Source organism: Pteronotus mesoamericanus, unplaced genomic scaffold (assembly GCF_021234165.1).
Source record: "Pteronotus mesoamericanus isolate MK-2021 breed Mesoamerican mustached bat unplaced genomic scaffold, CSHL_Meso_final scaffold_167, whole genome shotgun sequence".
Lineage (NCBI taxonomy): Eukaryota > Metazoa > Chordata > Mammalia > Chiroptera > Mormoopidae > Pteronotus > Pteronotus mesoamericanus.
The window spans coordinates 1,210,991-1,237,161 of record NW_026555308.1 but is presented as its reverse complement, the minus strand read 5'-3'; the positions used below and the strand labels follow the sequence as shown (position 1 = coordinate 1,237,161).

Sequence of the window (26,171 nt, the reverse complement as noted above, 5' to 3'; positions counted from 1 at the left end):
ATGGTGCGGTGCTGAGGGGCCCCAGCCCTCTCCTGCCTTGGTTTTTCCGGATGAGAGTTCATTCTGATTATCTCTTCTGGCCATGGGAACAGGGAGCTCAGAGGGTGAGAGGCCACAGCTTGGGGGTACTAGGGAGCTTCCAGGGATGGGCTTGGGGTTGGCTTTGCGCCTTACCTAGGAATCCATTGTTGACTTGTGGCCTCTTTGTTCCCCAGAGACATCTCCCACAACCTGCTCCGGGTGCTAGATGTCAGGCTCCTGGCAAATCTCTCAGCGCTGACAGAGTTGTGAGTGTCCCCTTTGGCTTGGCTGTGGGATTCCACAGGGTGGGCAGGCGGCGGCAGCTTGTCACCATTGTGGTTATGGAGACATCCCTCAAACACTGCTGAATCCCCCCTTTCTCTCAGGGATATAAGCAACAACAAGATTTCTACATTAGAAGAAGGAACATTTGCTAATTTATTTAATTTAAGTGAAATGTAAGTTGCACTGTTTTTGATGGGTTTCAGTGGCTGGGCCCATGGTCTCCCAACAACACCCTGCCCTCCTGACCTGGCCTTCATGCCTGCTTCCCAGTTTGAGACCAGACCCTGAAGGCTTTCCCAGGGGTAGTGGGAGGCTGTACTTGTCGGGGGGCCCTGACCTCCCTGGAGCAAGGAGGGCCCAGACCCTTCCTCAAGGCCAGGCCTGGTTGCCTACACCTGCCCCACTGCACACTGAGCACTTGGCCCTGCCCCTCCTACAGAAACCTGAGTGGGAACCCGTTGGAGTGTGACTGTGGTCTAGCTTGGCTGCCACGCTGGGCAGAGGAGCAGCAGGTTCGTGTAGTGCAGCCAGAAGCGGCCACTTGTGCGGGGCCTGGCCCCCTGGCTGGCCTACCCCTCCTCCAAGTCCCTATGTCTGACAGCGGCTGTGGTGAGTGTGGGTGGGGCAGGGCCCGCTTGGTCCTTCCCTGCGGGGCAGCCCTGCCAAACAGGGACCCCAAAGGTGCTCAGGGATCGTGAGCCTGGTGGGAGCAGTAGATGGGGACCTGGGGAAAAGGGCCGAGACAGACTGACTGGGTCAGGAAGGCCCTTTGGACCAGGGAGTCAGTGCCGGCGGGATGGCGGAAGACCAGCCGTGGGTCCGGGTGGGGTGATCTGGGATCTGGAACGGGGGCCGAGAGGCAGCCATATGCCCTTTCCAGGTGAGAAGTACGTCGCCTGCCTCCCTGACAACAGCTCAGGTGCTGTGGTGCTGGTGGCCTTCTCAGCTGCCCGTGAAGGTCCGCTGGCGCCCGAGGCCTGCAGTGCCTTCTGCTTCTCAACCGGCCAGGACCTCGCGGCTCTCTCAGAGCAGGGTCACTGCCTGTGCGGAGCTGCCCATTCCCCCAACATCTCCTCTGCCTGCCTACCCTTCTGTTCCAGCCCTCCGCTACCCCCTGCCCCTGTCTGCGGGGGCCCCACCCTCCTCCAGAATGTTTTCCCTGCCTCCCCAGGGGCTTCCCTGGTGGGACCCCAAAGACCCCTGGCCTCTGGCCAGCCAGCAGCCTTCCATGTCACTGCCTTGCTGCCCATCAGCTCCACACACTGGGACTTCGGCGACAGCTCCCCCGAGGCGGACATTGCTGGTTCTGCCAGCACTCACCACTATCTGCTGCCTGGGCGCTATCACGTGACAGCAGTGCTGTCCCTGGGGGTTGGTTCAGTCCGGCTGGAAACAGAGGTGCAGGTGGAGGCGGCCCCTGCTGCCCTGGAGCTCATGTGTCCAGTCTCAGTGCACAGTGATGAGACCCTCGAGCTTGGCATCCGAAATCTTGGTGGCTCAGGCCTTGAGGCCACCTATAGTATTGTGGCCCTGGGTGAGGAGCCAGCCCAAGGTGAGTGCCTCCCTGGGCCCAGGTCACTATTCCTGTTCCTGCCCCCAGGGTCGGGGCGGGTGGGACAGAGTCCCAGGTGGGCACATATTAATGGCCTGTCTTTCTCCCTGCCTGCCACCAGTGGTGCATCCGCTATGCCCCTCCGACACCGAGATCTTCCCTGAGAATGGGCACTGCTACCGCCTGGTAGCGGAGAAGGCGCCCTGGGTTCAGGCGCAGGAGCAGTGCCGGGCCTGGGCTGGGGCTGCCCTGGCCATGGTGGACAGTCCCGCTGTCCAGCACTTCCTAGTTTCCCGGGTCACCAGGTGCCTGCCCCCACCCCTGAGAGGCTGGGAGGGTGGGGGGAGGGGCAGACCCTGCGAGTGTGGGTAGAGCCTGAGGCAGTCAAGGGGAGGGGTGGGAGTGGCTGGCGAGGCCCTAGCTGGCTGGCAATGGGGGAAGGGACGGGGGACGGAGGCCAGATCCTTACCTCCTGGGTCCCTGTGTGGGAAGAGCCCAGTTGGACTGTGAAGTCACACCCCAGACATCCTCAGTGTGCAGAAGGGGAATTGAGGCCCAAAGTGGTCAAGGCTCTTGCCCACTGTCACCCAGTTAACGTGCTTGACCCCAGTGCCTAGCTCTGACTACAGAACCTCATTTCCCTCTCTCCACCTGTCCCTGTCCTTCTGCCTGTCCCTGTGTCTGTCTCACGCTATGTCCATCCCTGCCCACATATCTATAATCCCTTTTTCTAATAGGGTCTTCCTACCTTGGCAGAGCTGTGGGGAATAGCCCTTTGGGGACTGAACTGTGGGTGTCTTGGTCCCCGAATGCCGTACCCTGGGCCTCCCCGCAGGATGCAGTGCAGGCCTGACTGAAGCGGAGCTCCCTTGGCTGGGCTCCTAGCCCGATGGCATGGGTGGCTGGATGAGCACTACTGTGGGCCTTGCTCTCCAGGTCATATCTCTAAGCCTTAGTTTCCTCATCTGGAAAGCAGGAGCAGGGTCCACCTGAGGGGCTACTGTGAGAAACCTGCCCCCAGAGAGGGGATGAACGGAGGGGTACTTTTCTTTGGGGAGCCCCCTGGGTCCTCACTCTCCCCATCTGCAGGAGCCTGGATGTATGGATCGGCTTCTCGGCTGTGGAGAGCACTGAGGCGGGCCCATTGCCTCGGGGTGAGGCCTTTAGCCTGGAGAGCTGCCAGAACTGGCTGCCTGGGGAGCCACATCCCGCCACGGCAGAGCGCTGTGTGCGGCTTGGGCCTGCTGGGCAGTGCAACACGGACCTGTGCTCGGCACCACACAGCTACGTCTGTGAGCTGCGTCCTGGAGGTGTGCTGGGGCAGCTGGGGGGCTGGGGAGTGCCGTCTGCCCTGAACCGGGGCAGCTACCCCCAAAACAGTCTCCTGGCCACTCCAGAGCTCCCCCTACCCTTGGCCAGGACAGTGCTCCCTCCTCCTCCCCTCAGGCTCCTTTCTTAGCTGGTCAGTGTTTAGGTGTTTGCTGAGCACCTACTGTCCTCCTGGGGTGGGCCTGCACTGAAGGAAATAGACAAAGATGGAAGCGGGGGCTTCCACCAAGTGGCTCAGTCCTGCCCTGGCCCCTGACGCTCTCCTCTTTGGCCTGAGACCAGAACCTCATTGCACATTTGCCACCCCAGGCCCTGTGTGGGATGCGGAGAACTTCCTTGTGGGGGCATCCAGCAGAGACCTGCAGCGGCCCCTGAGTCCCCTGGCACAGCAGGAGACCCTCTCGGCCCCCCGGGAGCCCGTCGAGGTAGGCCAGCCAAGATCTAGCTCCCTGACATAGTCTGGAAGTCACCCTTACTCTGGCTGCTGTGTGTCTCTTTGAAAAACAAGCTGCCTTCCCTGCCCCCCACCCCCCGGGCCTTTTTAATGTCCTGTGTGCCCAGTAAAGATGTTTTGGAAAACCTGCTGTTGTGCAGGGAGGCAAAGTCTCTGTCCTGGTATCTGGGAACGCTCTGATCTCCTGAAGGAGCCTTTTCTCTCTGGATTTTTAGAAAAAAACAAGGTCCTACTGCTCACAGATGGTTTCCACCTGAGTTTTCCTCCCTAGTGAAACATTTGTGTTAAAGCCCCATCTGTGGTGGCTCCTTACCCTCTTGGCCGGTGCGGGTGGAGATCCAGGATCTGTGGAGCCGTTCGTACCAACACCAGCACCACGCCCCTGTCTTCGTCCCCCCTCCCACCTCATCAGGTGATAGCGTTCCCTGGCCTGGGCCTGGGCCATGAAGCCTTCCTCACCACCGCAGAGTTTGGAACCCAGGAGCTTGGCCAACCCGCCCAGATGAGGCTACAGGTGTACCGACCTGTCGAGGGAGCAGGTGGGACCCTGTCCTGGTGATAGGAGTTGGAGGGCTTGGGTAGCCTCTCTGTGCTGTCATGTCTGTTTGTCCCTTGGCCCCTAGGCTGGTCACCAGCCTGAAGATGGACAGAGTGGGGTCCACAGAGACACTGACTCATGCTTGGGATCCCAAGGACAGATTGGATAGGGTTTGCCCAAGTGGGGTTTCCTCCCGAGTCAGTCAGCTGGCCTGGGGGTGGGAGGGGGAGGGGAGTGGTGATAGAGGCCAGGGGCACTGTCTGGCAGGACCTCATGTAGTAGTGGGCATTCCTGACTGCGGCATGTTAGCAAATGGGACCTGTGACACCTTTCCTCTCCTTGCAGGGGCCCCAGAAAACAGCAGCAAGCCTGAGAGTAGGTCCCTGGAGAATGGGACTGAGCCAGCTCCTGACTGCATGCCAGAGGGTCTCTGGTGCCCTAGATCCAACATCTGTCTGCCCCTGGACAGCCCCTGCTGCGCTCGGGCCTGTGCCAATGGGTCCGGGTCAGGGCTAGGGCTCCCAGGGACCTCCTACACACTGTGGAGGGAGTTCCTCTTCTCTGTGCCTGCGGGACCCCCTGCTCAGTACTCGGTGTGTGTCACTGGCCTGGGTGCCATCTGCCTCCCCCTCAGCCACCCGAGGTCTGGGTCCCCCCTTAAACAGAGAAAGTGCATATTCTTTTGCATAGCCCACTGGGTCCCCCTGCTCAGGCGCCTGCCCACCTCTGGCCTTGTCTGAGCCCTTATCCATCTCCCATTATGAGAAGCTCCTGCCCCAGGACCTTTACACTTTCTGTGCTTTCTAAGGAGGATTCTCTAAACGTCTCTGGTCTTGGCTAGATCCTTCCTGTCACAAGTCTTGGCTGCAGTGTCCCTCAAAGGCCCCTCCCCTGTCTGGGGAAGCCCCATCCCTGCCTGATTCTCTGTCTGCTCTGTGCACGTTCTGTTTGTCTGAGGCTGTCCCATCTGTCCCCACCATGAGTGTCTGGGGGCCTCTGTGAAGCCTGTTGGTGTGTGAGTGACTGAAGAGTGTTGAGACCCTTGTGGAGGGGCAACTCTGAGTTACCCTGGGAGGGTCTTGCCTGCCTGTTGGAGCCCCTGGCTCAGTGCTCCTCTGCGGGACCCAGACCAGAGGTGGCCCACTGTGAGGACCTGACACAGCTCCGCCTTTCTCTCCTGTAGGTCACCTTCCGTGGCCAGGATGGCCCCCTGCTCCCTGGTGACCTCATAGGCTTGCAGCATGATGCCGGCCCGGGTGCCCTCCTGCGCTGCACTCCAGCACTGGGCCACCCTGCCCCCGAGGCCCCGTACCTCTCTACTACTGCCTCGGCCTGGCTGGCCTGCCTGCCCACCCAGCTGGAGGCCAGCCGGGCTGGCCAGGCCTGTGCCCTGCGACTGCTCACTGCCACAGAGCGGCTCACTCCGCTACTGGGCCTGAGGCCCAACCCAGGGCTGGGGCGGCCAGGACGCTATGAGGTCCGGGCCTCGGTGGGCAACAGTGTGTCGAGGTACAACCTGTCCTGCAGCTTCGATGTGCTCTCCCCGGTGGCTGGGCTGCGGGTTATCCACCCTGTCCCCCACGATGGTCTCCTCTACATATCCACCAATGGCTCAGCCTTGGTGCTCCAGGTGGATTCTGGTGACAATGCCACAGCCACAGTGCGCTGGCCCGGGGGCAACATCAGTGCACCCTTTGAGGCTTACTGCCCTGATTCGGTGGCTGCCCTGGTGCCCGGCTGCGCCCACGAGGCCAACAGCACCTTGTTCTCAGTGTTGGCACTGCCCAGGCTCAGTGAGGGCGAGCATGCAGTGGAGGTCGTGGTGGAGAACAGTGCCAGCCGGGCCAACCTCAGCCTATGGGTGAAAGCGGAGGAGCCCATCTGCGGCCTTCGAGCCATGCCCAGCCCCGAGGCCCGGGTGCTGCAGGGCGTCCTGGTGGTGAGTGTGGCTAGCGGGGCTGCCCTACCTCTCTCAAGACAAAGTGCCCTTGCACAGAGTGGCTCCTCCCCACTGAGGAAAGAGTTTGGTTGGTTAATGGGCAGGTCCTGTTAGGTGGTCCTTCATTCCAAAATTACTAAAAAATTACCACTAGAACAGTGGCTCTGAAAATGTTTCTGCTCTTACGTTTGAAGAAACAAATTGTGGAACTCTTTGTCCACCTCTGACCTCATCAAGCCAGGGTGTGTTCACAAGGCCCCAAGCACTTTTTGAGGGGATTCTGACACCACCTGGCCACACCAGTGCCTTTTGGGAAGGGGCTGTCCCTGGCCTGGATTGCCCATCCTGGACAAGGCAGCCATCAGGTCTGCATCTTTGCACAGGGGCCTTTGGAGGGGCTGTTTCTGTCAGCCCTGCCACTGCATAGTTGTGTCCCCCAGCTTGCCCAGTCACACCTGTACTATCAGGTGATGCAGGTAACTATCCACCCATGAGGCCCATTGAGACTCACATGCCTTCCCAGATGGCATTGTGCTATCCAACTAAGAGGACAGCAAAGGGGTCCTGGAAGGGGTGTGCAGACTGAGAGATGACAGGTGGGGAAACAGGTACAGAGAGATCAGGGTGTGACTAAGCCCAAGCTCAGCTCCACACCATGTGGCTCCCTAGTTGAGGGTGGGCCCTAGGGCCTTTCTCCCTGCCTTCTTGCCTTCCCTCTCTTCCACAGTATCTGCAAGTCCTGTCCTGTGAAGCACCACAGGGAGGTGTGTCCAGGCCAGTAGACTGAAAGGCACAGTTGGTCCTCTAAAGACCCTGTGCTGGGGCAGGGTCACTATGCGCTGACGCTGTGTCCTTCCCTCAGAGGTACAGCCCCATGGTGGAGGCCGGCTCAGATGTGGTCTTCCGCTGGACCATTGATGACAAGCAGTCATTGACTTTCCACAATGTTGTCTTCAACGTCATCTACCAGAGCGCTGCCATCTTCAAGCTCTCGGTGGGCAAAGGAAAGGGCACAGGCAGGGGCAGGGGATGGGTGGATGTCCAGTGCTGGCTCCTCTGTTTCAGTTCTGCTTTGGTCCCTGTGACTCCATGGTGGCTAGGGGGGAGTGCAGGGTGGGGCTCTGCCCGCTCTGCCTTGAGGGCCGTTGGTGGCTTGATTACTGCCAACTGTTTCCACAGCTGACAGCCACCAACCATGTGAGCAATGTCACTGTGAACTACAATGTCACCGTGGAGCGGATGCATAGGATGCAGGACCTGCGGGTGTCTGCGGTGCCACCTGTGCTGCCCCCCAATGCCACGCTGGTGCTGGCGGCTGACGTGCTGGTGGACTCGGCCGTGGAGGTGGCCTTTCTGTGAGTGCACTGGGCCCAACAGGTAGCAGGGGCACCAGGTTCTTACCCAGTGCCCTTCCCCAGTTCCCACCTCATCTATCAGTAGGTGCTGGGTACATAGGATGTGGGACGGGGGTGGGAGCTGCAGCAGGGGTGGGTGGTACCCTGAACAAGGTACAAGAAAAGAGTGATTATAGCCGGGCCAGCGGGCACCCTCCCTGTACCCCCATGGGAGTGGCCAGCCCCTCCCACTCATCCCCCCTGCTACTCACTGCCTGCCTGTTGCCCTGGCAGGTGGACCTTTGGGGATGGGGAACAGGTCATCGGCCAGTTTAAGCCTCCATATAACGAGTCCTTCCAGGTTCCAGACCCCATGGTGGCCCAGGTGCTAGTGGCGCACAACACCACACACACCTACGCCATCCCAGGTAAGGACAGGCCTGGCGCCCTCCTGGCCCCGCGCTGGGTAAGCCCTGCCCTAGAGGCAGCCTCACCCCGAGCCAGCTTGGGTCGATGGCCCTGGCCTTCCTAGGGTGAAGGAGGGGTGGCTAGCGGTGAGGGGTGGACCAGGTCACAGAACCCTGTGATTTGAAACTACTGATCACAAACTGGACCCTCGTGTCTCCTCCTGAGCCTTTTTTGGGAGAGAAGGGGCATTATTGTTTAGTTACTTTTAAAATCTTGGGAGCCTCACACACAGAATGAAAAGTAAACAGCATGGCCCCACGGCTCTTGCTCTGCACTAGCACGCGCTCACTCGAGAGAGGTCATACTTAGAGGCGGTTTGCTCCTCATCCTGCTTCTGCTGTAGCCCTGCGCGCGCCCTGTGCTGATGCACTCGATATATGCCTTGCTGCGAGGGCCTTCTTTATTAGGACTGTGGCCCTCCTGCTCTGTCCTCCAGAGAGGCTCCTGCATACAGCAGCCCCCATGGGGTTAGGGAGGGATTGTGCTGAGCGGGCAGTGTAGTGGCCATGGTGCCATTCCCACTCTGGGCCTGTCCCCCAGGTGAGTACAACTTGACCCTGCTCGTGTCCAACGCCTTCGAGAACTTGACGCAGCTGGTGCCTGTGAGTGTGCGTGCCACTCTACCTGCCGTGGCTGTGGCTGTGGGCAGCCCTGTCCTGGTGGCTGGCCAGCCTGTTTCCTTCTCCCCTCACCCATTGCCCTTGACTAGGGGCATCCTTTATACGTGGGACTTTGGGGACGGCTCCCCAGCCATGGCACATTACCAGCCAATGGTCAACCACACATACACCTTGAGGGGCACGTACCACATCTGCCTGGAGGTCAACAACACAGTGAGCAGCACAGTGGCGTGCACTGATGTCCACGTCTTTGAGGAGCTCCGTGGCCTGAATGTGAGCCTGAGCCCAGCTGTGGAGCAGGGTGCGCCTGTCGTGGTCAGTGCCACCCTGGAGTCAGGCAACAACGTCACATGGACATTCGATATGGGGGATGGCACAGTGCTCACAGGACCTGAGGCCACAGTACAGCACGTGTACTTGCGGGCTCAGAACTACACAGTGACCGTGGGCGTGTCTAGCCCCGCCGGCCACCTAGCCCAGAGCCTGCCCGTGCAGGTTTTTGTCCTGGAGGTGTTGCGGATCGACCCTGCAACCTGCATACCTGTGCAACCCCAAGCCCGGCTCGTGGCCTATGTCACTGGAGACCCTGCCCACTATTCCTTCGACTGGACATTTGGGGACGGCTCATCCAACACGACCGTCTGGGGAGACCCAACCGTGTTGCACAACTTCACACAGAGTGGCACGTTTCCCCTGGCACTCATCCTGTCAAGCCGTGTTAACAAGGCGCATTACTTCACCAGTGTCTGCGTGGAGCCTGAAGTGGGCAACGTCACCCTGCTACCCGAGAGGCAGTTTGTACGGCTTGGAGATGAGGTCCGTCTGGTGGCCCACACCTGGCCCCCGTTTCCCTATCGCTACACCTGGGACTTTGGCACCGAGAATGTGCCCAGCATTGGGGCCTCTGAGGCCACATTCACCTACTGGGACACAGGCTCCTACCTAGTAACGGTCACTGTGTCCAATAACATCTCGGCTGCCAACGACTCAGCGCTTGTGGAGGTGCAAGAGCCCGTGGAGCTCACAGGCATCAGGGTCAATGGATCCCGTGTGCTGGAGCTGCAGCAGCCCTACTTGTTCTCCACCGTGGGCCGTGGGCGCCCTGCCACCTACTTATGGGAGCTGGGGGACGGTGGGCGTCTTGAGGGCCCTGCAGTCACCCACATCTACACCACCACAGGCCACTTCACCATCAGGGTGACTGGCTGGAATGAGGTGAGCCGCAGTGAGGCCTGGCTGAATGTCTCAGTACAGCGGCATGTACAGGGGCTTAGTGTGAATGCCAGCCGCACAGTGGTGCCCCTGAATGGCAGTGTGAGCTTCAGCACCTCGCTGGAGGCCGGCAGTGACGTACACTACTCTTGGGTGCTCTGTGACCGCTGCACACCCATTCCCGGGGGCCCCACCATCTCCTACACCTTCCGCTCTGTGGGCACCTTCAACATCATTGTCACGGCCGAGAATGAGGTGGGCGCCGCCCAGGATAACATCTTTATTTACGTCCTGCAGCGCATCGAGGGGCTGCAGGTGGCTGGTGGTGGCGGTGGCTGCTGCTTCCCCACCAACAGCACGCTTCAGCTACAGGCTGCGGTAAGGGATGGTACCAACATCTCCTATGCCTGGACTGCTCAGCCGGACGGTGGCGCGGCCCTGGTCGGCAGTGGCAAAACCTTCTCTCTCACTGTGCTCGAGGCTGGCACCTACCATGTCCAGCTGCGGGCCACAAACATGCTGGGCAGTGCCTCGGCCAACCGCACTGTGGACTTTGTGGAGCCCATAGGGTGGCTGGCCTTGGCTGCCTCCCCAAACCCAGCCCCTGCCAATGTGAGTGTCACCTTTTGTGCTGAGCTGGCTGGTGGCAGTGGTGTTGTTTACACCTGGTCCCTGGGGGAAGGTCTGAGCTGGGAGACCCCAGAGCCATCTGTGACTCATACCTTTCCCACCCCTGGCCTATACCTAGTCACAGTCACAGCCAAGAACCAACTCGGCTTGACCAACACCACCATTGAGTTGGCTGTGCAAGTGCCTGTGAATGGCCTCAGCATCAGGACTGGGGAGGTGGATGGCAGTTTTGTGGTGACCGGATCGACTGTGCCCTTCTGGGGGCAGCTGGCCTCAGGTACCAACGTCAGCTGGTGCTGGGCTGTTCCAGGTGGCAGCAGGCACGGCCAGCACGTTGCCGTGGTCTTCCCTGATGCCGGCACCTTCTCTCTTCAGCTCAATGCCTCCAATGCAGTCAGCTGGGTCACAGCCACCTACAACCTCACAGTGGAAGAACCTATTGGGGGCCTGGTACTGTGGGCCAGCAGCAAGGTGGTGGAGCCTGGGCAGCTGGTCCACTTTCAGATCTTGCTAACTGCTGGTTCAGCTGTCAGCTTCTACTTGCAAGTTGGCGGGGCCAGCTTTGAGGTTCTCCCAGGGCCTCACTTTTCCCGCAGCTTCCCGCGAGTTGGGGATTACATAGTGAGCATTCAGGCTGAGAACCACGTGAGCCGGGCGCAGGCGCAGGTGCGCATCCTGGTACTGGAGGCTGTGGGTGGGCTTCAGGTGCCCAACTGTTGCGAAGCAGGTATCGCCACTGGCACTGAGAGGAACTTCACAGCCCGGGTACAGCGGGGGTCTCGTGTCGCCTATGCGTGGTACTTCTCCTTACAGAAGGTTCAGGGGGACTCGCTGGTCATCCTGTCAGGCCGCGATGTCACCTACACCCCTGTGGCTGCGGGGCTCCTGGAGATCCATGTGCGCGCCTTTAATGAGCTGGGTGGTGTGAACCACACTCTTGTGGTTGAGGTCCAGGATGTCATCCAGCACGTGGTACTGCGCAGTGATCGCTGCTTCACCAACCGCTCAGCCCAGTTCAGGGCTGACACAAGCCCCAGCCCCCGACGTGTGTTCTACCACTGGGACTTTGGGGACGGGGCCCCAGCAGAGGTCACGAAAGATCCCTGGGCTGACCACTCCTACCTGCAGCCTGGGGACTACAGTGTGGAAGTGAATGCCTCCAACCTGGTGAGCTTCTTCGTGGCACAGGCCACAGTCACTGTCCACGTGCTGGCATGCAGGGAGCCCAAGGTGGATGTGGCCCTGCCCCCGCAGGTGCTGATGCGGCGCTCCCAGCGCAACTACCTGGAGGCCCATGTTGATCTGCGTGATTGTGTCACCTACCAGACCGAGTACCGCTGGGAGGTGTACCGTGCCGCCAGCTGCCAGCGGCCTGGGCACTCAACCCCTGTGGCCCTGCCTGGTGTGGATGTGAGTCGGCCCCAGCTGGTGGTGCCTCGCTTGGTGCTGCCTGTGGGCCACTACTGCTTTGTGTTTGTGGTGTCATTTGGGGACACACCTCTGTCTCAGAGCATCCAGGCCAACGTGACAGTAGCCCCCGAGCGCCTAGTACCCATTGTCAAGGGAGGCTCATACCGTGTGTGGTCAGACGTGCAGGACTTAGTGCTGGATGGGAGCAAGTCCTATGACCCCAACCTGGAGGATGGCGACCAGACGCCGCTCAACTTCCACTGGGCCTGCGTGGCCTCAACACAGGTCAGCTGCATGGGGAGCCGGAGGGAAGGGGTGTCCTTCCAGTCCCCTCAGATGTTTGTACTACTGAGTCCAGCAGGGGGAGGGGGCCCATTTACCAGCAGAGTCCTGGCGGGCTTGATCCCAGCATGGGGAGGGGTGTCCCCAGCTGTCCTCCAGGCCAGGCTCTGCTTCAAGGTGGGTCTGAGGTCTCACCACTCCTGTTGTGGGCCGCAGAGCGAGACTGGCAACTGTGTGCTGAACTTCGGGCCCCGTGGAAACAGCATAGTCACAATCCCTCGGGAGCGCCTGCAAGCCGGCGTGGAGTACACCTTCAACCTGACCGTGTGGAAGGCTGGCCGGAAGGAGGAAGCCACCAACCAGACGGTGGGTGCCGCCTGCCCTTGGCCTTAGCCCCGGGAAGTGGCTCCATAGGCCTGCAGCGGGTGGGGTGCTGCCAGGAAGGGCTGAGTGCACAGGGCTGCCTCCTGGAAATAGCATCAAACTCCCTTTTCTAAGGTTTTCTATGATTTAGTACTTCTAGGGGCTATGGGTTCTCCTCTGAGTTACTGCTTTTGACACAGATTCTGCTTAATAAGACATCCTGTTTTAACATTACTTCTTTTAAACAGGGTACGCTGCATTCCAATCCTTAGAGGAGCAGCGCAGCTCTTGTGATTTGTGAGACGGTTTATTTCTGTCCCAACAGCACAAAGGCAAACAGTGAGGAAACACTTCTTTCTGAGAGTGGCAGTCCTAGTTTCCTAACAGGAAGGGCCTGTTCTTCGCTTTCTGTGGGCATATTCTCCGCTCCCCTTCCCTGGACCAGCCAGGCACATCAGGACCGCTGCGCAGTGACCCCCATGTCAGCCACTCCAGCTGCTGCTGGGTAGAGCCTGCTGATGGGAGCAGGTGTCCCGAGCTGTGCTGGTGCCTGCAGTGGGGTGTCTGTCCCCAGTGCCAGCCCTCCCCTGGAAGGCCTGCTGGGGAGGCGGGGGCAGCAAGCCCAGAGGGAGCATCGGGGAGGCAGCAGCTTGGAGCAGGGTCCATCCTGACCAGCTGTCTGAGGTGGACCCCCCTCCAGCCCAGGGCAGCAGGAACCTCAGAGGGGCTGTGTAGAACACGGCTGTCCTCCAAGTACGCGTTGGTATGTGAGCACACCTGAAGTCCCTCCTGTGCGCCAGGCCCAAGCTCGGCACCAGATGCTTCAGAAAAATAAGTCCATCGTGGTCTCTGCATCTTTAGATGATCCCTGCCCCCAGGTTGGGAGACGCAAAGCCAGATGAATGCACTGAGTGAGAGCCAAACTTATTGTCCCTTAGGAACTTGGACTTTGGGCTGTGTCGTTGGCAGGGCTTAGAGGGGAGCTTTCTCACCCGGGGCAGAAGCATAAGGAGAGGGAGAGAGCTGCCTCCTGGGTCTGACCGCCCCACCACTCTGGGCAGGTTTGGGGTCGGCCTCAGAAACAGAGATCCTATCTCAGGGCATGGCCTCCCTATAACCCCACCCCATCCCCAGGTGCTGATCCGGAGTGGCCAAGTGCCCATAGTGTCCTTGGAGTGCGTGTCCTGCAAGGCACAGGGGGTGTACGCAGTGAGCCGCAGCTCCTACGTGTACTTGGAGGGCCGCTGTGATAACTGCCGTGGGGGCTCCAAGCGAGGGGTGAGCTGGGTGGGCCTGGGCGGGGGCAGGGCTGGGTGTGGGGGCAGGGCTTGGGTAGGTGGGACTTGTCCAAGCCCTGGAGGTGACAGCGGCACCAATCCTGCCCCTGAGTGCCCTCCTGTGCCCCACAGCTCTGGGCTGCTCGCACCTTCAGCAACAAGACACTGGTGCTGGATGAGACAACCACATCCACAGGCAGCACTGGCATGCAGCTGGTGGTGCGGCGCGGAGTGCTGCGGGATGGCGAGGGCTACACATTCACGCTCACGGTGCTGGGCGGCTCTGGCGAGGAGGAGGGCTGTGCCTCCATCCACCTTTCCCCCAACCGCCCTCCGCTGGGGGGTTCCTGCCAGCTCTTCCCACTGGATGCCGTACACGCCCTCACCACCAAGGTGCACTTCAAGTGCGCAGGTGAGTGTGGCCAGATGGGGGAGGCAGGAGGCCACGGCGACGCTCATGGAGGGGCTGAGGTGACTGTGTTGTGGCTCGCAGGCTGGCGGGACGCAGAGGATGCGGGCGCCCCGCTGGTGTACGCCCTGCTGCTGCAGCGCTGTCGCCAGGGCCACTGTGAGGAGTTCTGTGTCTACAAGGGCAGCCTCTCCACCTACGGGGCTGTGCTTCCACCTGGCTTCGCACCCCACTTTGAGGTGGGCTTGGCCGTGGTGGTGCAGGACCAGTTGGGTGCTGCTGTGGTTGCCCTCAACAGGTGAGCAGGGCCCCTGGTAGTAGGTCCTGGAGGGTGGGAGCGGGGCTGCGGCCTGTTTACCTGTGGCCTCTCTGTGTAGGTCTCTAGCCATCACCCTGCCAGAGCCCCCAGGTGATGCCCTGGGTGGCCCCCCAGACCTTACCCTATGGCTGCACAGCCTCACGGAGAGTATGCTGCCCGGGCTGCTGAGACAGGCTGACCCACAGCATGTCATTGAGTACTCGCTGGCCCTCATCACTGTGCTCAACGAGGTCAGTTCCCGGGGGGGATCTGCCCTCAGTGGGTGGGCACTGACCCAGAGCAGTACTTCTGTGGGATCCTTGCATTCTTGCAAAGGGCTTGTCTGCTGGCTCCTGACAGACAGAAGTCACTTGAAGTGACTTCTGCTTTTGAACCTAGCCAGGTAGCTCATTTGGTTAGAGCGTCGTCCCAATAGGCCAAGGTTGCGGGTTCGATTCCCTGCTCAGAGCACACATAAGAAGCAACCGATGAACATTTAAATGCGTGAAACAACAAATTGATGTTTCTTTCTTCCTTTCTGTCTAAAATTGATAAATAAAAATAAACAAGTAAATAAACAAATAGCTCTGGCCGGGCGGCTCGGTTGGTTGGAGTGTCATCCCACACACCAAAAAGGTTGCAGTTTTGATCCCCTGTCAGAGCACATATCTAGATTGCATGTCCAGTCCCCGGTCAGGGCGCATATGGAAGGCAATCGATGTTTCTGTCTCTCATTGACGTTTCTCTCTCTCCAACCAATTAACTGTCCTCAGGTGAGAATTAAAAAAAAGAGAGAAATGACTTCTACTCTCAGAAGACCCTTTCATGATCCCTCCCCAGTGCCAGACATTCCCTGCCTTGCCTCTCGCTGCACCCCAGACTTTAACAAGGGTCTGGGAAAGCCTCCTTTTGCCCTTGAAGAAACAGGGTTTGTTTGAGTCACTGCCCACATTATGCAGCACCTGAGAGTCTGCGCTGTGCCCACCTGCTTTGCTGGTGGGGCTGCCTGTTGCTCACTGATGGCTACCTTGTGCTCACCACCCACAGTATGAGCAGGGTGTGGCCATGGTGGAAGAGCTGGACTCCAGGTGGCAGCTGCAAGCCCAGATACGCAAGAACATCACAGAGACCCTGGTTTCCCTGAGGGTCAACACCGTGGATGACATCCAACAGATCACGGCAGTGCTGGCCCAGTGCATGGTAGGGTGGGACCCAGCTTCCTGGGCCTCCCTGGGCCTCCCTGGGCCTCCCTGCCCTGAGAGTCTGGCCAGCCACGTGCCCTTCCTGCATGAGCCACGGGTGCCCCCAGGACAACCCTGCAGGGTGACCCAGGGCTTAAGGAGCAGTCCAGGTGTGGAGAGGGGTGACAAGAAGAGGCCCTCCTGTGCCCTTTATCTCCAGCCTGCGGTCATACCTGACCGGCACCTCTAGGCCTGAGAGGCTGCCTGCCACTTCACCCAGGAACCAGGAAATGCGGGGCACAGTATTGATGAGGTTGGGTGCGCTGGGTCCCGGGCGGCAGGGGATGGCTTCAGAAGCCTCAGCTGAAGAGAAAGGAGCAAAGAGCCTTCTGGATAGGGGTTGCCTTGTCTGCCACGTAGCGTCTATGGCTACGTGTGTGGCTGGGGTTGGCCAGATAGATCCATGTTACTTCGAACTTTGCTTGTAGGTAGGAAGGAGCCCCCAAAGGAGTCCAGTAGAGAGGCACGAGGGGCAAGCTCTGTTTGGGGTGGTTCAGAGGGACAGAGTGGAGGCAGAGAGGCCATGATCATAGAGGCCACCCCAGAGTCACGGTGATTTAATGGAGCCAAGCTGAACCAGGGGGCCGAAGGGGGAGCTCCAGGCTGGAGTGAGGCTGGACACAGTGCCTGGACTCCCCCCACCGCAGGTGTCCAGCAGGGAGCCTGTGTGCCATTCATGCCTGAAGAAGACACTGCACAAGCTGGAGGCCATGATGCGCGTCCTGCAGGACGAGACCACTGCAGGCACTGGGACACCCACCGCCATTGCCGACAGTATCCTCAACATTACAGGTGTGGGCTGGGCCCTGGGGGCACATGGTGCTTCTCGCACCTTCCGTTTCTTTGCCCCCCACCTCTGTGCACTTCTCTCCCCCAACCCCTCCTTTCTTTCCTGCCCCCATTTCTCCCCTACCAACCTCTCCAATCCCCCCACCTCTCCTCTCATGTCTCCCCCCATCCGCAGGTGACCTCATCCACCTGGCCAGCTCACACGTGCGGGACCTGCAGCCCTCAGAGCCGGGGGCTGAGCCGCCTTCACTGTTGGTGGCATCCAGGGCCTATCACCTGTCGTCGGCCCTCATGTTCATCCTCATGCGCTCCCGTGTGCTCAATGAAGAGCCCCTGACCTTGGCCGGCGAGGAGATTGTGGCGCAGGGCAAGCGCTCAGACCCACTGAGCCTGCTGTGCCAGGGCAATGCCTCGGCCCCTGACTGCCACTTCTCCATCCCTGCCGCCTTCAGCGGGGCCCTGTCTAACCTCAGTGACGTAGTGCAGCTCATTTTTCTTGTTGACTCCAACCCCTTTCCCTTTGGCTACATAAGCAACTACACTGTCTCTACCAAGGTGGCGTCCATGGCCTTCCAGACGCAGGCCGGTGCCCAGATCCCCATTGGGCGGCTGGCCTCGGAGCGTGCCATCACCGTGAAGGTGCCCAACAGCTCTGACCATGCTGCTTGGGGCCATCGCATCCCTGCTATGTCCACCACCATCGTCCCGCCCAGGGCCTCAGTCCGCACTGTGGTTACCCCCGACCACAGCAAACCTGAGGCTGGACTGCACCTGCAGCTCGTCTACACGGTGCTCAACGGTGGGTGCCGTGGGCTGGGCACTGTACTGTGGGTGAACCAGGGAGGAGCAGGGGCCGTTTTCCAGCATGGAGATTCCTCCGGCCCCTGCGGCAGGGAGGGCTTGAGGATTCTTACGGCTGCCTCCAGGTGGGCAGTCATCCGACCCTGTACATGCCGCCCCCTAGAGCACTACCTGTCCGAGGAGCCGGAGCCCTATCTGGCGGTCTACCTGCACTCGGCACACTGGCCCAACGAGCACAACTGCTCGGCCAGCAGGAAGATCAGCCTGGAGGCACTGGCAGGCGAGGACCACAAGCCCTACACCTTTTTCATCGCCCCTGGGTGAGGAGCTGGGGGTGGCCTGTGTGCTGGGTTGCCGGGTCTGACAAACCAGGCCAGGGCTCGTTGGCATGGGTGGGGCTGGTCTCTGCGGGCGAGCTGGCCGTGATCACATCTGTAAGTGCCGAGGTCACATGGGCTCCCTGTGGGAGCAGGTGCGCAGTCGAGAGATTGGGGGGTGGCCAGGCCTGGCCACTCATGGTGAGCGTGGCTGTAGCTGAGAGTACTGCCCTGACTTGGGACCGGGGGCTGGGCAGGGTGTGGCTGTGACACTACCCACTGCTTCTCCCAGGACCAGAGACCTGGGCGGAAGTTACTACCTGAACCTGACCAGCCACTTCCACTGGTCTGCTTTGGAAGTGTCTGTGGGCCTGTACACGTCCCTGTGCCAGTACTTCAGTGAGAAGGAGATGATGTGGCGGACAGAGGGGCTTGTGCCCCTGGAGGAGACCTCGCCCAGCCAGGCTGTCTGCCTCACCCGCCACCTCACTGCCTTTGGAGCCAGCCTCTTTGTGCCCACCAGCCAGGTCCACTTCATCTTCCCTGTGAGTGGCACCATGTTCCTGAGCAGTGTGGAGGCCCCAGCTCCATCCTGAGACAGTGAGGCAAGGGCCATGCTTCCTGGGCCTGATGGGTCTGTCTCCCCAGGAGCCGGCCTTGGACATGAACTACATCGTCCTGCTGACGTGTGCCATGTGCCTGGTGACTTATGTGGTAATGGCTGTGATCCTGCGTAAGCTGGACCAGCTGGACATTAGCCGGGTCCGTGTCATCCCTTTCTGCGGGAAGGGGGGCCGCTTCAAGTACGAGATCCTGGTCAAGACTGGCTGGGGCCGAGGTTCAGGTGAGGGGAGGGCCCCCCTTTGCCAGGCTCCCAGGCCACTTTCCTTTGGTCTGTCTGGCCACCTTCCCTAATAGTGATCATCATAATAGATGACGTTAAAAAAAAAAAAAAGAAAGAAACTCACTTTACCAAATGCCATGTGAAATGGTAGCTTGGTAATCCTTGCAGTGACCTGTGGACAGGTTGTCATCCTTCCTGAGAATGAGAACATTTCCTGCATGAACCTGGATGATCTCACTTGACACAGTCATGCCGGATCTCCTAGTGTGTGCAGGCTGTGTGAAAGCGAGCTTAATCATCAATGGGGGAAATGATTATTAGATGGTAACAAATCATTGTGAAAACAAAGATTATTTCTAAGACATCAAAAAACCATTGGTTATAAACATAAAGTTAGTACAATGTAACTGGGATCATTTAGTTAGTGCAGCATACTTAAAACATTAGACACACTGGGGATTAAAGTGCTGTTATTTGTTCATGAAAAACCTTGCAAGAATAGCTTGAACAGTGTTCTCTTGGGTAACTCATGTAATGGGGTGAATAGCTTCTGTGTCTTGGCAAATTGCCATATTCCAACATTTTTTGTTTGTCCTCTCCATATTGTGAAATACCTTGGAGAGTTCTTTTAATATGAAATTTTTTATGGCATCAGTTGCTCTGTGACATCTTTATCCATTTTGTCACAGCCACTGTCCTTATTTATGCTGGTAAGTTTGTACCCAATGGCCTTTTGAGAGTTTCTTTAGCTGCTCCTTCAGTAGTTTGCTTACCTTTTTAAAAAAATATTTATTTACTTTTAGAGAGAGGGAAAAGAAAGGAGAAAAAGAGGGAGGGAAACATTGATGCGCGAGAGAAACATCTTATCGGTTGCCTCTCACATGATCCCAGTCAGGGGACCTGGCCTGCACCCCAGGCGCGTGCCCTGGCTGGGAGTCGAACCAGCGATCTTTCAGTCCCCAGGCCAGGACTCAGTCCCCTGAGCCACACCAGCCAGGACTGTAGTTTGTTTACCTTTGATTCAGATTTCACGTCCAGCATTACCATTTTTCATTTCTTTGATGCGCTTTTATCTTTGCCGGCCAGTACCCTCTTTTGATGACCCATTCTTGTAAAACACCATGTGGGTTTACCTTCGGAAGACAAATCAGTACCAATACACACTTGGTGGTCTTTGGGAACCGAAAGATACACAGTGACCTGTCATCAGCAGGCTTTGGAAGAAGTGACATGATTGGTCACTGATGAGGCTGTGCATCCCTATTTGCAAGTTTATATTTTACACAGTTACAGTTAACATGCCATCGTAACCGACATAGGACTCATATCGTTGGGGGCTGTGTTTATTTAACAAATGTAGGTAGCTGAGGTTTGTGTGTATATGAGCTGAGCAGAGTGAGGACTGCCTGTAGTTGAAGGAAGGAAGACACAGCAAAAAAATTACGGGGGGCCACATGCCTGGTGGGCAGCAAACCCAGAGTCCTGCTCCCTCTCCTTTCATTCCCCAGGTACCACAGCACATGTGGGCATCATGCTGTATGGGGCAGACAGCCGGAGTGGCCACCGGCACCTGGATGGGGATAGGGTCTTCCACCGCAATAGTCTGGACATCTTCCAGATTGCCACCCCTCACAGCCTGGGCAGTGTGTGGAAGATCCGAGTGTGGCACGACAACAAAGGTCTGGGCGGACCCCTGTGGCTACCCCCCTGTCCTCCCCATCGGGAGCCCTGCCGCTGACCCAGCTCCTGCCCCCTCTGTAGGGCTCAGCCCCGCCTGGTTCCTGCAGCACGTCATCGTCAGGGACCTGCAGACCGCTCGCAGCACCTTCTTCTTGGTCAATGACTGGCTGTCGGTGGAGACTGAGGCTAACGGGGGGCTGGTGGAGAAGGAGGTGCTGGCGGCGAGTAAGGCCCTGCCCCCTTTCGCCCCCCGAGGCTGGAGGAGGTGCCAGTGCCTCTGGCCTCCTGAAGCCCCTCCTGTGCCCTTTCGGTAGGTGACGCGGCCCTCCGGCGGTTCCAACGCCTCCTGGTGGCTGAGCTCCAGCGTGGCTTTTTTGACAAGCACATCTGGCTCTCCATATGGGACCGGCCACCTCGAAGCCGCTTCACTCGAGTCCAGCGGGCCACCTGCTGTGTTCTCCTCATCTGCCTCTTCCTTGGTGCCAATGCGGTGTGGTATGGGGTCGTGGGAGACACTGCCTATAGGTGGGTGCCCGTCGGGGTTCATATATACTCCCTATGTCCAATCCCTCGTGTTCCCCCTCCCAGCCTGACCCAGTTAGGTCTCTCCTCTCCTGTTACATAGCTCGGGGCCTGTGTCCAGTCTGATCCCGCTGAGTGTTGACACAGTCGCCGTTGGCCTGGTGTCCAGTGTGGTTGTCTACCCTATCTACCTGGTTATCCTGTTCCTCTTCCGGATGTCCCGGAGCAAGGTGGGCTGGGGACCTCGGTGCTCCTAACGGTAGATCCTCATTGCCTCTATGAAGGGCTGTGGTGCCCATTCTGTCTAGTATGGCAGCTACAGAGGGAAAATCAGCATGGCCTTTAGATAGAGAAAAAAGAGAAGTACAGATTGTTGAAATCCTGAATGAATGAGGGGCTCTGCCAACCAACAGTACAGAAATGAACAGGACTGATCAGGGAGTTCCATGAACTGCTGTAGGCCAGCCCATTGGATACCTGGGAAGAAACAAACAAGTTCCTAAAAAAACAAACTACCAAAACTGACTCAAGGAGAAATAGAAAACCTGAGCAGACCTGTAGCAAGTAAGGAAGTTGAATTAGTAATATAAAACCTCCCATGAACAAAAGCCCAGATGGCCTCACTGGTGACTATACCAAGCAGTTAGAGAAGAGTCACCAATCTTTCCCAGACTCCGAAAACATGCAGGGGGAGGAAGCACTTCCTAACCCATCCCACAAGGCCAGCGCTGCCCCGACGCCACAGCTAGACAAGGACGTCACAAGAAGAGAGAAACTCGGACCACTCTCCCTTAAAAATATGTGGGCAAAAGTCCTCAACGATATAGCAAATCAGATCCAGCAACTCATAAGACAGTACTATACATGTGACCAAGAGGGCCCCCGGGAATCCAGTACAGTGATATTAGCCATATGCAGCTGTTTATATTTATATTTAAATTAATTAAAGTTAAATAAAAATCAATACTTGAGTTCCTCAGTTGCACCAGCCACCTTTGAAGTGCTCCATAGCAGTACGTGGCTGGTGGCTACCGTTGCAGACAGTGTAGATAGAGAATGTGTACATCATTCCAGAACATTCTCTAAGAAAACACCTGCCTAGACTCTGCCTGCTCAGAAGGTTGTATGCCTCCATGGAACAGGGCCCAGAACTGCCTCCTGCTGACTACCTGCCTCTCCCTGCAGGTGGCTGGGCCCCCGAAGCCCACCCCCACAGGGCAGCAGGTCCTGGACATGGAGAGCTACCTGGACTCTTCTGTGCTGGACAGCTCCTTCCTCACCTTGCCTGGACTCCGAGCTGAGGTGAGGACTCTGGAAGGCCCGTGCCTGGGTTGGATGGGTCCCACTGCCTCTGGGCAGCCCAGAGTCTGAGGCTCTGTCTGTACTTCTTAACAGGCCTTTACTGGACAAATGAAAAGTGACTTGTTTCTGGATGATTCCAAAAGGTGGGGGTCCCTAGAGAAAATGCGAGCCTTCGTGTAGGTCAGCTGCGTGTGTGCCATGTAATGGGTATCTGGGCTGCATGTGCTGTGTCACGTGTCCTCGTCCAGTGTCTGTTAGCCATGTGTGTTGTCACACACCGTCTTGGGGGTGCGTTTGCTCAGAAGTCCCACGTATCTGTGTGTGACTGGTAGGCTGATGTGTTCCCTTGGGCTCCCCTTGCTGACCTGTGTCATTTGTAGCCTGGTGTGCTGGCCATCCAGTGAAGGCACACTCAGTTGGCCAGACTTGCTAAGTGACCCATCCATCATGGGCAGCACCCTGCAGCGGCTGGCACAGGGTCGAATGGGCCACATTCTGGGCCCGGAGGAGGACGGTCTCTCCCTGGCCAGCCCCTCCTCGCCTGCCAAATACTTCTCAGCTTCAGGTGAGCAGGGGTAGGGAGGTTCTATACATTCTCCCCAAGAGGCTTAAAGGCCCGGCATGGGAGGAGCACACACCCTCACCGACACATTCTGCTTTCTCTAGATGAAGACCTGATCCGGCAGATCCTGGCCGAAGGGGTCGGCAGCCTGGCTCCAACCCAGGACACTCAAGTAGAAACAGAGCTGCCCACTGGCCTGTGAGTGCCCAGCTCACGGGGCGTGGAGGCATGTGTGGGGGACCCAGGCCAAGAAGCCCGGCTTCCTGCATGGGACTGACCTCATGTTGTCCAGACCTATGTCCCCAGGGTGGAGCTGGAGTGATGTTATTTGTCCTCTGAGCCCCTCACCTGTTGAAGGGACTTCATGGGGTTGGCCATGGCCTGGCAAACGTTTCCTGAGTGAAGGACATCTGAGGGACAGGAAGGGCGGCTGTAATAAGGAATCATTGGCAGGTTTTTAAATATCCCATTTTTTTTCTTTTGAGACTATTTTGATATTATGTTATTTAGAATTTCTCATTAGTAACAAGATTCGTTAGGAGTTACCTTCTTTCCTGATGTATATTTATTTTAATATCCACGTTTCCATTACTTTTAACTCTTCTAATTTTCAAGCAACCAAAAATTACTGAGATGCACAAAGTGTTCCAGAACACAGAGAAAAAGGGAAAGTCTCCAATAATTTTATGAAGAAGATAGCTACCCCTGCTATGATGGCATTGTTATTAAGAAATTGCCAATTGATTAAAAACTATAGCATAGTGAGATCCTGGGGTAGTAATTATAAGCTGACCATCCCAAATACCTCCAGGCCACACCCTTCCTGATCTTGGTTCAGACATTGACCGTCTGCCTCACAGCTTCTCCTCTCCTTATGGATAGTTAGTGCGCAATGCAGACTTAACACCTACACAGGGCACTTGTTTTCCCCACTGAGACATTTCCATGCCCCAGCCAAAAATGTGGTTTTCATTCTTTACCTCTCTGCATCCTTCCTCACACAAGCCGCCTCCTCATCTGCCCTTGCACGTTCCATCCAAACGTCGTCTGCTCCATCTGCAACAGAGAGAGCCTGCTGCCTGAGGCAGGCCCCGTCACGGCGCCCCCGGAGCACTGTAGCTGTAGCTGTATGCCACCAAATTCAGGGCTTGAAACAACTCAGATTGCAGGCACCTTGGTGCAGCCTGTTGGCGGAAGGCCTCAGCTTCTCCCCTTCTCCCTGTCTGGACCTCACCACTGAGCTGCTCAAGTGTCCTCACAGGGTGGCAGCCAGTGTCCCCAGAATGGGCCGTCCAAGAGGGCAAGGCAGGAGCCAGTTTCTTTGATGGTCCAGCCCAGTTAGTCGCACATTATCATTCCACAGTATCCGCTTGGTTTCTCCATGGGAGGAGACTGCAGAGGTATGATGCCAGGAGGGAAGTGTCATTGGGGCATCTTGGAGGCGACCCTCCAGGACTGGGTACGCTCCTTACATGCTCCAGCACGCGTGCCCAGTTTGGCGCCACACGGCCGCAAGTCCTCCCCTGCCACCTTCCCTCTGTCAGCCACTTCCCTTCAGCTACAGCACCCTCGTTTTTCTGCCTCCATCTTTTGTATGTGCTGCTCCCTCTGCCTAGGCTGCTCCTCCCCAAGACAAAAGCCTCCTGGTCTACTTTCTTCAGGTCTTCACTCAAAGCTACTTAATCAGAACCTTCCTTCCTGCCTTATGCAAATGTAGTAAGGCATACACGTGTGCGTGCACATACTGATGTAGGCCTCCGTCTCCTTCCCTGCTTCCTGTACATTAAGCAATGTTCATGCTTATTATGTGCTTCCCCCACTAGTATGCACATGTTAAGTGTATGGTCTCTGTTCTTTTTACTCAGTGCCTAGAACAGTGCTTGGCATTTAGTAAGGGATCAACATACTTGTCAAATGACTGAAGGAACCAGTGAGTGCTATCCAGTAACAGACATAGTCTTTGCTGCCATGCAGCTTAGAGTCTAATGTAAAATTCTATGTATATTCTATGTTGTATCCACGATATGACCTGATACAATAGGTTCATACCCACATATAAAATATAAACATATGTACATATAGAAAAGGGACTAGAAATAACTATTAACACTGATGTTCCTGCATGATGGAAATGCCAGTATTAAAGTATCTGTTCTTTTTCTTTTTTTTAATTCGAACATTTAACGAACTGTGTAGAGCTGAGGTGGGGTAAATTCGCCACACGTTGGGGCGGGCCCATAGTGGTGGATGGACTCCCTGCCCTTTGGGGGTGTGTGTGGCAAGATTCATTACAGAACTGTGAAAAACAGTTTTCTCAGTGTGGCCAGAATGGTGGCCTCTGAGCCTCCTCTTGGTGTCTGTCACTAATTGGCAATTCTCAGAAGCTATCAGCATTCACCATCTTTATGGTTTGTTCTTCTTCTAAGTAGTAGTCTCTGGCTGGACACACAGGTTTTCGTACACGGTCTCCACAGTGTGGCACACTTGTTTGAGCTCTGTTTCCAAATGGCTGATCTTTGCCATTTTCTGGGTGAACTGTTGGAGCTTTCCCTGGATGACCTTGTGGTGGTGACTATAAAACTGATAGAGCCTTTCCTCTAGCTTCTCTGTCAGGTCTGAACCTTGACCTTGAGGCTGTCTCTGAAGTTGGTCACGAGCACACGGTCTTTCTCTCTTGCTCTCGTTAACGTTTTTGATCAGCTCCTGGGCCCTCTTCTTCAGGAATTTTTTTTAAAGATTTTATTTTTAAATAGAAGGGAAGGGAGGGCGAAAGAGAGGGAAGGAAACATTGATGTGGGAAACATCGGTCAGTTGCCTCTCACATGCTCCCACCGGGAAATCGTACAGGTGGCCTTTCGGTTCACAGGCCGATGTCCAGTCCACTGAGCCACACCAGCCGGGGCTCTTCTTCAGGATCTTGATGCTCGAGCCCAGAGTGGAAAAGTAGGGTCCAGACTTCCCTTCCAGCATCGTCAGTTGGCGATTGGCACTGGAGGTGGCAAGAGAGGGGCTAGAAACCTGACTTCTGGCTGGCCCCTGACCAGCTGCCTCTCCTTGCGGCTCTCCTCGCCCTGCTGCTGCTCCTTGCCTTCCGCCAACGGCTGTGGCTGTTGGTCCTTGCATTCGTTGTGGGGCTTGTGCACTCCTGTCGCTCCACCTTGTCTCTTCCGTTCTCTATTTATTATTACCCTACTTTCTACAGCCTCTACTTTCTACAAATATGCGACTTTTATAGTCGGAAAAGTCAATTTCAAGGAAAGTATGTTTTTCATTGCCCTTCTCTCTGTGATCTCCCATCTCCTGAGTGTGTCTTCTCCTAAATGTATCTTCTCAGTAAGTGCCTGTCCAGCTCCTGCTTCCCTTTCTCCCCCGCTTCTTTTTTTTTCCTCCCCATTTCCTCCTACCCTCTCTCCGGGGTACCAGCTCTGGAGCCGGAAAGGGCAGGTGGTAGGTACTGTGAGAGACATGCGGTGTCGGGGTCACGTGGAGTGCTCTGTACTGTTGGAATTTGAAATACATACGCACGTGCCCTTGTCCAAAAGTTAGTTTTAGGTTACAAAGGTGCATCAGCACAGGGCTCCTTTGCGTACTGTGTACAGTGAGGAGTCCAAGGGGGAAGGCCCGAGGCATGGGGAGTGCTCACCGGAAGCTAGTCATAGTTTGCTGCTGTGAAGGGGAGGTAGAGGGATGCC

The 26,171-nt window shown here is 57.1% G+C and overlaps 1 protein-coding gene and 1 pseudogene across 2 annotated transcripts in view; one reads left to right on the top strand and one right to left on the bottom strand.

Annotated features, from left to right (window-relative positions):
• The window catches only part of PKD1 (polycystin 1, transient receptor potential channel interacting), a 46,336-nt gene that overhangs the window by 14,330 nt on the left and 5,835 nt on the right, over window positions 1-26,171 (top strand). For both annotated transcript variants that reach the window (XM_054589412.1, XM_054589411.1), the window contains exons 2-34: window positions 216-287; window positions 408-479; window positions 746-915; window positions 1,187-1,858; window positions 1,980-2,163; window positions 2,948-3,168; window positions 3,497-3,612; window positions 4,054-4,180; window positions 4,525-4,772; window positions 5,363-6,118; window positions 6,981-7,112; window positions 7,298-7,473; window positions 7,747-7,880; window positions 8,461-12,077; window positions 12,291-12,440; window positions 13,572-13,715; window positions 13,847-14,126; window positions 14,208-14,421; window positions 14,501-14,672; window positions 15,469-15,621; window positions 16,310-16,454; window positions 16,627-17,250; window positions 17,416-17,572; window positions 17,862-18,114; window positions 18,218-18,413; window positions 19,922-20,092; window positions 20,175-20,318; window positions 20,408-20,618; window positions 20,719-20,845; window positions 21,801-21,917; window positions 22,011-22,060; window positions 22,298-22,482; window positions 22,584-22,677. In XM_054589412.1, the coding sequence (XP_054445387.1) occupies window positions 216-287; window positions 408-479; window positions 746-915; window positions 1,187-1,858; window positions 1,980-2,163; window positions 2,948-3,168; window positions 3,497-3,612; window positions 4,054-4,180; window positions 4,525-4,772; window positions 5,363-6,118; window positions 6,981-7,112; window positions 7,298-7,473; window positions 7,747-7,880; window positions 8,461-12,077; window positions 12,291-12,440; window positions 13,572-13,715; window positions 13,847-14,126; window positions 14,208-14,421; window positions 14,501-14,672; window positions 15,469-15,621; window positions 16,310-16,454; window positions 16,627-17,250; window positions 17,416-17,572; window positions 17,862-18,114; window positions 18,218-18,413; window positions 19,922-20,092; window positions 20,175-20,318; window positions 20,408-20,618; window positions 20,719-20,845; window positions 21,801-21,917; window positions 22,011-22,060; window positions 22,298-22,482; window positions 22,584-22,677 (10,284 nt within the window). The remainder of the gene's footprint in view (window positions 1-215; window positions 288-407; window positions 480-745; window positions 916-1,186; window positions 1,859-1,979; window positions 2,164-2,947; window positions 3,169-3,496; window positions 3,613-4,053; window positions 4,181-4,524; window positions 4,773-5,362; window positions 6,119-6,980; window positions 7,113-7,297; window positions 7,474-7,746; window positions 7,881-8,460; window positions 12,078-12,290; window positions 12,441-13,571; window positions 13,716-13,846; window positions 14,127-14,207; window positions 14,422-14,500; window positions 14,673-15,468; window positions 15,622-16,309; window positions 16,455-16,626; window positions 17,251-17,415; window positions 17,573-17,861; window positions 18,115-18,217; window positions 18,414-19,921; window positions 20,093-20,174; window positions 20,319-20,407; window positions 20,619-20,718; window positions 20,846-21,800; window positions 21,918-22,010; window positions 22,061-22,297; window positions 22,483-22,583; window positions 22,678-26,171) is intronic.
• On the bottom strand, window positions 24,901-25,946 carry LOC129083771 (synaptonemal complex central element protein 2-like; annotated as a pseudogene).